Source organism: Agelaius tricolor, unplaced genomic scaffold (genome assembly GCF_023055355.1).
Source record: "Agelaius tricolor isolate 1412-34295 unplaced genomic scaffold, bAgeTri1.0.p SCAF_186, whole genome shotgun sequence".
NCBI classification, from domain to species: domain Eukaryota; kingdom Metazoa; phylum Chordata; class Aves; order Passeriformes; family Icteridae; genus Agelaius; species Agelaius tricolor.
In genome coordinates this window covers 46,472-59,478 of record NW_027269446.1, presented here as the reverse complement: position 1 = coordinate 59,478, position 13,007 = coordinate 46,472, and the positions used below count along the sequence as shown (strand labels likewise).

Sequence of the window (13,007 nt, the reverse complement as noted above, 5' to 3'; positions counted from 1 at the left end):
TGCGCCTCTGCCCAGCCCTATAGAGACCCTAGAGATCCTCCCCAGCCCTATAGAGACCCCACAAACCCATCTCGCTGGCAATCCCAGCCCCACAGAGACCCTACAGACCCTCCTCTACCTCCGTCGGACCCTATAGACGCCCCCAGCCCCACCTGTACCTGTGCCCGGCCCTATAGAGACCCCATAGATCCTACAGACCCTCCCTTCACCCTACAGACACCCCCAGACCCGCCTGTACCTGTGCCCGGCCCCATAGAGACCCCATAGATCCTATAGGGCTCTGCCCAGCCCCATAGAGACCCCATAGATCCTATAGGACTCTGCCCAGCCCTATAGAGACCCCAGCCCCACCTGTACCTGTGGCCGGCCCCATAGAGACCCCATAGATCCTATAGGACTCTGCCCAGCCCCATAGATCCTATATGGCTCTGCCCAGCCCTATAGAGACCCCAGCCCCATAGAGACCCCATAGACCCTATAGGGCTCTGCCCAGCCCCACAGAGACCCCATAGATCCTATAGGACTCTGCCCAGCCCTATAGAGACCCCAGCCCCATAGAGACCCCACAGATCCTATAGGGCTCTGCCCGGCCCTATAGAGACCCCATAGATCCTATAGGGCTCTCCCCAGCCCTATAGAGACCCCATAGATCCTATAGGACTCTGCCCAGCCCCATAGATCCTATAAGGCTCTGCCCGGCCCTATAGAGACCCCAGCCCCCCACAAACAGCTCACAGCCCCGCCCCCAGAAGCCCCCCGACCCCAAACCCCCCCCCAGCCCCTCGTCCATCCCAATCCCAGCCCCACACGGACCCTACAGATCCCCTCCGGATCCCCCTTGGCCCTCCCCAAACCCCAAAATCCCCCAGCCCCATTTTCACCCTCCCACCACCCCCCGATAACGCCCCCAGCCCCCCTAAACCCCCCTCAGCCCTATAGAGACCCTACAGCTCCACCTAAACCCCCTTAGAAACACCCCAAGAACGCCCCCAGCCCCATTTCGACCCCCAGACCCCCCCAAAATCGCCCCCAGCCCCACCTTTCCCCCCTCCCCACCCCCTCAACGCAGCCCCCCGGGACCCTCCCAGAGCCGCTCCCCGCGCTCGGCGCCCCCCGCCCCGGGACCCCCGCAATCCTCGGGGTCCCCCTCGATCGTGGGGAACCCCCCGGGACCCCCGAGACCCCTCCCCAAATCCCCCCGGAGCCCCCCCAGGGCCGTACCTGCTCCGGCCGCTCCCAGCTCGGGGCTGCGGCTGCCGCGGGGTTGACATAATCCGCCCGTAGGCCACGCCCCCTCGGCAAAACCACGCCCACCGACCACGCCCCATCGAGGCCACGCCCACGCGGCCACACCCTGGGCGGGGGGCGGCGGGAAAGGGAAACACGAAGGGGGGGGGGGGGGGGAAAGACCCCCAAGGAGGGGTGAGGGTCGCGATTTGGGGGTGCGACCCCAATTTGGGGAGATGAGACCCACATTGGGGGTTTTGGGGTCCCGATTTGGGGTGTGAGACCCCCAATTTGGGGGGCAAAGACCCCCGAGGGGACGCGATTTGGGGGTGAGACCCCCCGGGATATTTGGGGTACCCAATTTGGGGGGTGAGACCCCGATTTTGGGGGAAAAAGGCGCCTGAATGGGGAGGTTTTGGGGTCCCCAATTTGGGGATGAGACCCCCCCTCAGGATACTTGGGGTCCCGATTTCGGGGGGTGAGACCCCAATTTGGGGGGCAAAGACCCCCGAGGGGACGCGATTTGGGGGTGAGACCCCCCCCGGGATATTTGGGGTCCCTGATTTGGGGGGCTGAGACCCCGATTTTGGGGGGATGAGAGCCCCATTGGGGGTTTTGGGGTCCCCCGATTTGGGGGGGAAAAGACCCCTGAATGGGGAGGTTTTGGGGTCACAATTTGGGGGGTGAGACCCCCCCTGGGATATTTGGGGTGCCCGATTTGGGGTGGGGGGGAGACCCCAATTTTGGGGTGAAAAGACCCCCAAGGAAGGGGTTGAGACCCCCCCAGGGTATTTGGGGTCTCGATTTGGGGAGGGGGCAGGAGACCCCAAATGTTTGAGACCCCCAGGGGTTTTGGGGTCCCCATTTTGGGGTGAGACCCCCAAATCACAAAGGGACCCCCCAACCCCCCCCCACCCATGGGGTCTCTTTTTGGGGAGGGGGAGAGAAACCCCAAATGTTTGAGACCCCCCCCCCCCCCCCCAAAATTTATTGGGGTCACCTGGGACTGGAGAGACCCCCAAAATTGGGGGGGGGGGGAGGGGAAAGACCCCAAAATTTGGGGGGGGAAGAGGGGAATTACCCCCAAAAAATTGGGGGGAACAAAATCCCCCTCCCCAAATTCCCATTGAGGGAAAGGAACGGGACCCCCCCCCCACCCCAAAAATTTGGGGATTTTGGGGACTCCCCCCCCATCGATATTTGGGGGGGGGGGAGGGGAGGGTGGGGGAGGGGCGGGATTTGGAGCTGTGCCCCCCCCCCTTCCCCTCCCCCCCCCCTCCAATTCCCGGCAATCCCGGCCTTGGAATTCCAGGAAATTCCCAAAAGTTCCCCAAAATTCCGGGAAATTTCCCCCCGGGACCCCCCCCCCAACCCCACCCCGCGGTGACGTCATCGAGGGGCGGCTCTGACGTCATCAGAGCAGGGAATCTCCAAAATAGGGGAACCCCCCCCCCTAAATTTTGGGGGAATTTTGGGGTCCCCCCCTCAGGAATTCAAGGCCTGACGCCCCCTCCGGACCCCAAATTTGGGATTTTTGGGGTCTAAATTTGGGATTTTTGGGGTCTAAATCTGGGATTTTTGGGGGTCTAAACTTGGGATTTTTGGGGTCTAAATTTGGGATTTTTGGGGTCTCTGTTCTCCCCCCCCCCCCCCCCCAAATTTGGGATTTTGGGATCTCTTCTTCCCCCCCCCCCCCAAATTCGGGATTTTTGGGGTCTAAATTTGGGATTTTTGGGGAGGCTTTGGGGCCTTTTTGGGGTTGTTTTTTGGGTTTTTGGGGCCTTTTTGGGGTTGTTTTTTAGGTTTTTGGGGGGGTGGAGCCGTTTTTTGGATTGGTTTTGGGATTGTTTTCCAAGTGGGTGGAGTTTTGGGATCGGTTTTGGATTGGGAAAGTTTTTGGCAGATTTTTCTCGTTGTTTTGGGGTTTTGGGATTGTTTTGAGCATTTTTGGGATGGATTTTGGTTTTTTTTTTTGACATTTTGGGGTCGTTTTGGGACGGTTTTCAGAGCAGTTTTTGGGGTTTTTTTGGACATTTTGGGGTCGTTTAGGATGGGATTTTTGGGGTTGTTTTTGCTGTAGGAAAGGAGGGATTTGGGGACAGTTTTGGGGTTGTTTGGGGCGTTTTTGAAGCCGATTTTTGGGGTTTTTTCGAGGGGAACGGAGCAGTTTTTCGGGTTGTTTTTATTGTGTCGTTTTTTGGGGTTTTTGGGGTTTTTTTTGGGGTTTTTTTTAGGCCTGGATGCTGCTCTTGGTGCTGAAGGCCAGGTAATAAACCACGAGCCCAATGGCAGCTGCCACCACCTCCGTGGACACCCAGGGCCCGTTCCAGGCCCCCTGTGAGGAAATTTGGGGTCACCAGAGCACCCCAAAACCCCCCAAAACCCCCAAAACCCCCCCAAAATCCCCCCAAACCCACCCAAAACCCCCCAGCTCCCCCAAAATTCCACGTTGAGATGCGAGAAAAATATCCCAAATTTCACCCTGAGAAAGGAAATCCTAAAATCTTGGGGGTGGTGTTTGAAGGTTTGGGACACCCCGAAATCTCAGTGGGGTGATCCCCAAAAAATCCCAATGGAATCCCTTAAAATTCAGGTGATCCCTCCCCCAAAACTCCTCTGGGACACCCCAAAACCCCTTGGGACACCCCAAAATCCCAAAAACCCCTGAAACACCCCAAAATCTCAATGCCACCCCCCAAAATCCCCCCTGGGACACCCTAAAAACCCCAAAAACTCTTGAGATACCCCAAAATCTCAGTGTCACCCCCCCCAAAAACCCCTCTGGGACACCCCAAAAACTCTTGGGACACCCCAAAACCCCCAAAACCCCTTGGGACACCCCAAAAACCCTTGAGACACCCCCAAAACCTCTTGAGATACCCCAAAATCTCACTGCCACCCCCCCCAAAAACCCCTCTGGGACACCCTAAAAACCCCAAAAACCCTTGGGACACCTGAAAAACCCCAAAAAACCCAGAGGCACCCCAAAAATCTCAGTGCCACCCCTCCCAAAACCCCTCTGGGACACCCCAAAACCCCAAAAAACCCTGGGACACCCCAAAATCTCAGTGCTACCCCCCAAAAACCCCTCTGGGACACCCCAAAACCTCTAAAAACCCTGAAACACCCCAAAAACCCTTGAGACCCCCCCCAAAAACCCCCAAAACCCTTGGGACACCCCAAAAACCCTTGAGACCCCCCCCCAAAAACCCCCCTAGGACACCCCAAAACCACCAAAACCCCCTCTGAGACACCCCAAAAACCCTTGGGACACCCCAAAACCCCCAAAAAACCCAGAGACACCCCAAAATCTCAGTGCCACCCCCAAAAAACCCTTGAGACACCCCAAAATCTCAGTGTCACCCCCCCAAAAACCCCCTGGGACACCCCAAAACCCTTGGGACACCCCAAAAACCCTTGGGTCACCCCAAAACCCCTAAAAACCCTTGAGACACCCCAAAAACCCCTGAAACACCCCAAAATCTCAATGCCACCCCCACAAAAACCCTTAGGACACCCCAAAAAAACCTTGAGACACCCCAAACCCCCCTGGGACACCCCAAAACCCCTTGAGACACCCCAAAATCTCAGTATCACCCCCCCAAAACCCCTCTGGGACACCCCAAAAACCCCAAAAACCCTGAAACACCCCAAAAACCCGAAATCTCAGTGCCACCCCCACAAAAACCCCTCTGGGACACCCCAAAACCCCCCAAAACCCTTGAGATACCCCAAAACCCCCAAAAAACCCTGAGACACCCCAAAATCTCAGTGTCACCCCCCGAAAACCCCTCTGGGACACCCCAAAAAACCCTTGGGACACCCCAAAACCACCAAAAAACCCTGAAACACCCCAAAAACCCGAAATCTCAGTGCCACCGCCCAAAAAACCCTTGAGATACCCCAAAATCTCAGTATCAGCCCCCCAAAAACCCCCCTGGGACACCCTAAAAACCCCAAAAACCCTTGAGACCCCCCCAAAAAACCCTGGAACACCCCAAAATCTCAGTGTCACCCCCTGAAACCCCCCTGAGACACCCCAAAACCCTTGGGTCACCCCAAAACCCCCCCAAACCCTTGAGACACCCCCAAACCCCCCTGGGACACCCCAAAATCTCAGTGTCACCCCCCCAAAAACCCTTGGGACACCCCAAAAACCCCCAAAAACCCAGAGACACCCCAAAATCTCAGTATCAGCCCCCCAAAAAACCCTTGAGACACCTCAAAAACCCCTCTGGGACACCCCAAAAACCCTTGGGACACCCCAAAACACCCCAAAATCTCAGTGTCACCCCCCCAAAAACCCCTCTGGGACACCCCAAAAACCCTGGGACACCCCAAAACCCCCAAAAAACCCAGAGACACCCCAAAATCTCAATGCCACCCCCACAAAACCCCTCTGGAATACCCCAAAAAAACCCTGAAACACCCCAAAATCTCAGTATCACCCCCCAAAAACCCCCCTGTGACACCCTAAAAACCCCTGAAACCCCTGAAACACCCCAAAATCTCAGTGTCACCCCCCCAAAAACCCCTCTGGGACACCCCAAAAACTCTTGGGACACCCCAAAACCCCCAAAACCCCTTGGGACACCCCAAAAACCCTTGAGACCCCCCAAAAACCCCTCTGGGTCACCCCAAAACCCCTAAAAACCCTTGAGACACCCCAAAAACCCCTGAAACACCCCAAAATCTCAATGCCACCCCCACAAAAACCCTTAGGACACCCCAAAAAACCCTTGAGACACCCCAAAATCTCAGTGCCACCCCCTCAAAAACCCCCCTGGGACACCCTAAAAACCCCAAAAACCCTTGAGACCCCCCAAAAACCCCCCTGGGACACCCCAAAACCCCTTGAGACACCCCAAAATCTCAATGCCACCCCCCAAAACCCCCCTCGGAACACCCCAAACCCCCCCTCTCAAACCCCCCAGCACCCCCAAATCCCCTCAAATCCCCCCCAAAACCCCTCAGGACCCCCCCCAAACTGGGTGGGAGATCCCCCAAACCCCCAGAAATTTGGGGGGGTCCCCCCAGCCCCACCCTGTGCTCCACGTTGACGGTGAAGAGCGGCCGGATCCGCGTCACGTCCTCGTTGTTCCGCTGCGCCTGGGGGCACACGGGCAATTTTTGGGGGTGCCCCTCAATTTTGGGGATCGATTTGAGGGGTCCCCTTTCCTTTTTGGGGCTCGACTCGGGGTCCTTTGTAATTTTTGGGGTGGAATTTGGGGTGTCCTGTGGTTTTTGGGGCTCGATTTGGGGTTCGCTTCTTGTTTTAGGGGCTCGATTTGGGGCTCCCTCCCCTCTTTTGGGGCTGAATTTGGGGTTCCCCCTCCTTTTTGGGGCTGAATTTGGGGTCCTTTGTCATTTTTGGGGCGGAATTTGGGGTGTCCTGTGGTTTTTGGGGCTCGATTTGGGGCTTGCTTCGTAATTTTGGGGTTCGGTTTGGGGGTGCCCCCTCACTTTTGGGGCTCGATTTGGGGCTCCCTTCGTATTTTAGGGGCTCAATTTGGGGGGGCCCCTCAATTTTGGGGATCGATTTGAGGGGTCCCCTTTCCTTTTTGGGGCTCGACTCGGGGTCCTTTGTCATTTTTGGGGTGGAATTTGGGGCGTCCTGTGGTTTTTGGGGCTCAGTTTGGGGGTTTTCCCCTCATTTTAGGAGCTCGATTTGGGGCTCCCTTCCCTCTTTTGGGGCTGAATTTGGGGTTCCCCCTCCTTTATGGGGCTGAATTTGGGGTCCCTTCTAATTTTTGGGGTGGAATTTGGGGCGTCCTGTGGTTTTTGGGGCTCGGTTTGGGGGTGCCCCCTCATTTTAGGAGCTCGATTTGGGGCTCCCTTCCCTCTTTTGGGGCTGAATTTGGGGTTCCCCCTCCTTTATGGGGCTCAACTTGGGGTCCCTTCTGATTTTTAGGGCTGAATTTGGGGTTCTCTCCTCAATTTTAGGGCTGAATTTGGGGCTCCCTCCTCAATTTTAAAGCTGAATTTGGGGTTTCCCCTTCAATTTTAGGACTGAATTTGGGGTTTTCCCCTCAATTTTAGGACTGAATTTGGGGCTCCCCCATCAATTTTGGGGGCTGAATTTGGGGCTCCCTCCTCAATTTTCAGGCTTGATTTGGGTTTTTCCCTCAATTTTAAAGATGAATTTGGGGTTCCTTCCTCAATTTTAGGACTGAATTTGGGATTTCCCCTTCAATTTTGGATCTGAATTTGGGGTTCCCTCCTCAATTTTAGGACTGAATTTGTGTTTTTCCCTGAATTTTGGATCTGAATTTGGGGTTCCCCCTTCAATTTTAGGGCTGAATTTGGGGCTCCCTCCTCAATTTTGAAGCTGAATTTGGATTTCCCCTTCAATTTTGGGGCTGAATTTGGGGTTTTCCCTGAATTTTGGATCTGAATTTGGGGTTTCCCCTCAATTTTAGGGCTGAATTTGGAGTTTCCCCTCAATTTTAGGACTGAATTTGGGGTTCTCTCCTCAATTTTAGGACCGAATTTGGGGCTCCCCCCTCCATTTCTGAGCTGAATTTGGGGTTCCCCCTTCAATTTTGGGGTCTGAATTTGGGGCTCCCTCCTCAATTTTAGGGCTGAATTTGGGGCTCCCTCCTCAATTTTAAAGCTGAATTTGGGGTTTCCCCTCCTCAATTTTCAGGCTTGATTTGGGTTTTCCCCTCAATTTTGAAGCTGAATTTTGGTTTTCCCCCCAATTTTGGGGCTCAGATTTGGGGTGCTGGGTGTTCCCTGCTCGGTTTGGTGGCGCTGGGGGGGATTTTGGGGGGTCCTGGGAGCCCCCCAGGATGCGGGCAGGGGTCCCCACCTTGCGCAGGGCACTGTAGGATTCCTCATCAAAGAATTTCACCTCGTAGGTGCCCGACTGGGCCTGGCGGTGCTCCAGGCTCCAGGACACCTGGGCAGGGGGGGAAATTGGGGGGGCTGGGACCACCAGGACCCCTCCCCAAATTCATCCCCGACCCCCAAAGCTCTGCCCAGATCAGCTGAGATCCCCCTGAGCTGCTCTAAGTCACCCCAAAGTCACCTGAGAGCCCCAAAAACAACCCCCAAAGTCACCTGAGGGCCCCAAAATAACTCCCAAAGTCACCTGAGGGCCCCAAAATAACCCCCAAAGTCACCTGAGCCCCCCCAAAGTCACCTGAGAGCCCCCAAAGTCACCTGAGCCCCCCCCCAAAAACAACCCCCAAAGTCACCTAAGAGCCCCAAAATAACCCCCAAAGTCACCTGAGACCCCTTGAACCCCCCCAAAGTCACCGGAGACGCCCCAAAAACAACCCCCAAAGTCACCTAAGAGCCCCAAAATAACCCCGTCACCTGAGCCCCCCCAAAGTCACCTGAGCACCCCCAAAACAACTCCCAAAGTCCTCTGAGCTCCCCAAAATCCCCCCTTAACCCCTTCTTGAGACCCTCCCCACTCACCTGAGCCCCCCAAAACCCTCCCAGAGCTCCCCCCCCTCACCTGAACCCCCCAAATACCCCCCCAAAACCCCTCCCCAGGTACCCCTGATTCACCTGAGCCCCCCCAAAACCCCTCCCTAGACCATCCCAGAGCTCCCCCCCCTTCACCTGAGCCCCCCAAAACCCTCCCCAGATACCCCTGACTCACCTGAGCCCCCCAAATACCCCCCCCAAAACCTCTCCCAGGTACCCCTGACTCACCTGAGCCCCCCCAAAACCCCTCCCAGAGCTCCCCCCCCTCACCTGAACCCCCCAAATACCCCCCCAAAACCCCTCCCCAGGTACCCCTGATTCACCTGAGCCCCCCCAAAACCCCTCCCAGAGCTCCCCCCCACTCACCTGAGCCCCCCCAAAACCCCTCCCCAGGTACCCCTGACTCACCTGAGCCCCCCCAAATCCCCCCAGCCTCACCTGGTACCTGCCCACGTCCTGCCCTCGGGTCACTGGGAATTGTTTCCCGTTGACATCAGCGTACAGAGCCACGTTCTGGGGGGGAAGGGGGGCTCAGGGGGGTCCCTCACACCCCCACACCCCCCCCCCAGGGCTGGGTAAAAACAGCTCAGGAGTTTTAGCAAGAGTTGTTGAAAACTGGGTTGTTGATTTTGTTGATAATTGTAATTATTGCTGGGATTTCAGCACCAAAACCCTGGAAAAATCCTTCACGTTTTAATGTAAAAAAGGGGGAGGAGTGGAGGGGTTTGACAGCTGGACTGCAAGCAAAGCTCAATTCAACAAAAGAAATAAAAATTGATGATTTTTTAGTGCATCCATGCAAGGCCTTGGAAACAAATTAGAAAAATTACATTAAATTTTTTATAAGCTAAACTATGTGTGTAAGCAGATGTGTATGTGCCTCATTAAATTGCTGTAAAACTTTCAAGGCTCAATTAATAAAAGAAATAAAAATTGGTGATTTTTTAGTGTATCCATGCAAGGCCATCAACATAAAAAACAAATTAGAAAAAATACATAAATATAAAAATGAGCTAGACCGTGTAAATAAATAGATGTCTATATCTGCCTCATTAAATTTCTGTAAGTTTTGCCAATTATATTAAGGCTGTTTACTTGGCACAAATAATTATAATATTATTTATATTTATTTATTATTACATATATATGATATATATATAATATATACTATATATATAATAATAAATACTACAAATATTTATTATTATTTATACTATATTTATATTACATGTATATAACCTTATTATATTTAATTGCACCAACTAAACACAATAAAGTTGGTTGTGATGTAGCCTCACTCAATTTCTGTAAAAGTTTTACCAATTCTATTAAGGCTGATTACTTTGCACCAATAAAGATAATATTATTTATATTATATTTATTTATTTATTAATGCATATATATATATATATGTAACATGAACTATATATATTATATATAATAATAAATATTACAAATATCTATTACTATTTATATTTTTTATATTATATTAATATTGCATGTATATATCTTTATTATATTTAATTGCACCAACTAAACATAATAAAGTTGGTTGTGATGTAGCCTCATTAAATTTCTGTAAAACTTTTGCCAATTCTATTAAGGCTGATTACTTTGCACCAATAAAGATATTATAATATTACATATATATTATATATTATAATATATATATAAATAAAAAATTATATTATTATATATGATATATTATTATATTATCTATATTATTATATATATTATTATATTATTATATATATTATATATATTATATATATATAATATGTTATATTTCTATGTATATAACCTTAATATATTTAATTGCACCAACTAAACATAACAAAGTTATTGTGATGCAGTCAAATATTTAAAACTACACTGTGTTAGGAATATATAAACTGGAGAAGACATAAAATACGAGTATTTTTCTTTGTGGACTCTGATCCCGTGTGTGTTTGTGGGTTTGTTTGTGTCCCTCCATGGTGAGGGTGCCTCACCTGGGCGCCATTTTTGCAGACCAGGGAAATCTCCACCACGAAGACGCTCTCGGAGGCGATGACGGCGTCCGAGGTTGTGTAATAGGAGGGGGCGATGGTGGGCTCGGGGCACGGCTCACCTGGGGAGGGGGCTCAGCTCAGGGACCCCCCCCTCAGCACCCATGGAGCCCTCAGCACCCATGGATCCCTCACCCAAGGGATCCTCAGAACCCGTGGTGCCTCAAAACCCCCCTTAAAACCCTCCCTGAGACCCCGAAAATTGTACCAGAGCAGCCCAGGGATCCCCACTCACCTGAACCCCCACACTGTGGAACCCACACTTACCTGAGCTGCCAAAATCCCCCTCCCAAAATGCACCTGAGGCACCAATGGCCCAAGGCCCCCATTCCCAGGGGATCCTCAGGGCAGCAGCAGAGCCCCTGGTCCCCTCAGGGACATCACTGGCCATGGGACCCCCTCATGGGACCCCCTATCTCCTCATGGGACCCCCTATCTCCTCATGGAGTCCCCATTCCCCTCATGGAGTCCCCGATCCCCTCATGGAGTCCCCGATCCCCTCATGGAGCCCCTGATCTCCTCATGGAGCCCCAGTCCCCTCACGGAGTCCCCGATCCCCTCATGGAGTCCCCGATCCCCTCATGGAGTCCCTGATCCCCTCATGGAGCCCCCAGTCCCCTCATGGAGTCCCTGATCCCCTCATGGAGTCCCCATTCCCCTCATGGAGTCCCCAGTCCCCTCATGGAGTCCCCGATCCCCTCATGGAGTCCCCAGTCCCCTCACGGAGCCCCCGATCCCCTCATGGAGTCCCCGATCCCCTCACGGAGTCCCCAGTTCCCTCACGGGAGTCCCCAGTCTCCTCATGGAGCCCCCAGTCCCCTCATGGAGCCCCTGATCCCCTCATGGAGTCCCCGATCTCCTCACGGAGCCCCCAGTCCCCTCACGGAGTCCCTATTCCCCTCATGGAGTCCCCGATCCCCTCATGGAGCCCCCATTCCCCTCACGGAGCCCCTGATCCCCTCATGGAGTCCCCATTCCCCTCATGGAGTCCCCGATCCCCTCATGGAGTCCCCGATCCCCTCATGGAGCCCCCAGTCCCCTCATGGAGCCCCCGATCCCCTCACGGAGTCCCCGATCATCCCTCATGGAATCCCCGCTCCTTCCCCTCATGGGACCCCCGATATCCCCTCGTGGAACCCCCGCTCCTTCCCCTCAGAGAGCCCCCAATCCCTTCATGGAACCTCCGATCTTTCCCCTCATGGAACCCCCGCTCCTTCCCCTCATGGAACACCCAATCTTCTCATGGGACCCCCGCTCCTACCCCTCATGGAATCCCTGAAACCCGCTCATTAAGCCCCCGATTCCCCCTCATGGAACCCCCACTCCCCTCTCAGGGGATCCCAAATCCCCTCATGGAAACCCCAATACGCCCTCATGGAATCCCTGATACCCTCTCATGGAGTCCCCAGTCCTTCCCCTCATGGAACCCCCGAACCCCTCATGGAATCCCAGATCTCCCCTCATGGAACCTCCGCTCCCCTCATGGAGCCCCCGCTCACCTCCATCCCCTCAGAGCTCAAAACCCCCACAGAACCCCAAAGTCTCGAGTCCCTCTCGGCCCTCACAGCTCCCAGAACACCTCAGAACCCTCAGAACCCCTGCGTTCCCCTCACAAGTTCCCGTTCCCGCTCACGGGACCGTGGTTTTCCCCCTACCCGCGGCTCCGGCCGCCGCCAGCAGCAGCAGCAACAGCGGGAGCGTTCCGGCACCCGCCATGATCAGCCGCGCGCACCTTCCCTCTGGCCCCGCCCCCGCGGGAACCAACCAGTCAACGCCGGCAGCGTCTGCACGCTCACCAATCAGAACGCGGCGGGCGGGGACCCGCGCTCCCGCTAACCAATGAGGAGCGAGCGCACCGCCCGGCCCGCGCGAGACGTGGCCTGCGGTAGAGGAGGGGGCGGGGCCAAGAGGGAGCAGAGGCGCGGCTAAAACACGTCAGGGGTATGGTCAAGTTAGGCGCATGCGCAATGCGGTGAACACGCGGGTAAAATGGCGGCCCCCCACCTGTGGCGCGGAAGGAGGAGCCACGACCACGCCCCGGCGCATGCGCACTCTCGACGTTGCCATAGCGACGGCTGAGGGGCGGTGGCCGCAGGTCTTCCCCCCCGTTATCAATTGGGGTTTTTTAGTTGCGCCCTCAAAACGAAGAGCGGATGGGGAAAGGGCTCCCCGCTCGGTGTCGTCGTTCCGGGACAAAACGCCGTGGGCGGCGCCGCCTTTCTCCCCTCCCGCCGTGAGGCGTCACGCCAGCGCCGCTCCTAGGCACAAAATGGCCGCCGCGGTGTGAGGGCGTGA

General features: G+C 54.5%; 1 protein-coding gene across 1 annotated transcript; it reads right to left on the bottom strand.

Annotated features, from left to right (window-relative positions):
• Positions 1–3,391: 3,391 nt before the first annotated feature.
• Positions 3,392–12,500, bottom strand: SSR4 (signal sequence receptor subunit 4). Its single transcript, XM_071421098.1, has 6 exons — positions 12,368–12,500; positions 10,656–10,774; positions 9,103–9,177; positions 8,039–8,128; positions 6,271–6,336; positions 3,392–3,562 (listed from the first exon to the last, which is right to left on the bottom strand). Exons 1-6 carry the CDS (start codon positions 12,426–12,428, stop codon positions 3,458–3,460), a joined length of 516 nt encoding a protein of 171 aa, XP_071277199.1. The 5' UTR covers positions 12,429–12,500; the 3' UTR covers positions 3,392–3,457.
• Positions 12,501–13,007: the final 507 nt, after the last annotated feature.

Bases quoted from the DNA above. Each gene is read 5' to 3' on its own strand.
- SSR4 (XM_071421098.1), bottom strand. From the start codon at position 12,428: ATGGCGGGTGCCGGAACGCTCCCGCTGTTGCTGCTGCTGCTGGCGGCG. The intron at 9,178-10,655 runs GTGAGGCACCCT...CTTCCCCCCCAG, and splicing joins TCTGCAAAAATGGCGCCCAG to AACGTGGCTCTGTACGCTGA. The intron at 3,563-6,270 runs GTGGGGCTGGGG...ATTTCCTCACAG, and splicing joins CCGTCAACGTGGAGCACAGG to GGGGCCTGGAACGGGCCCTG.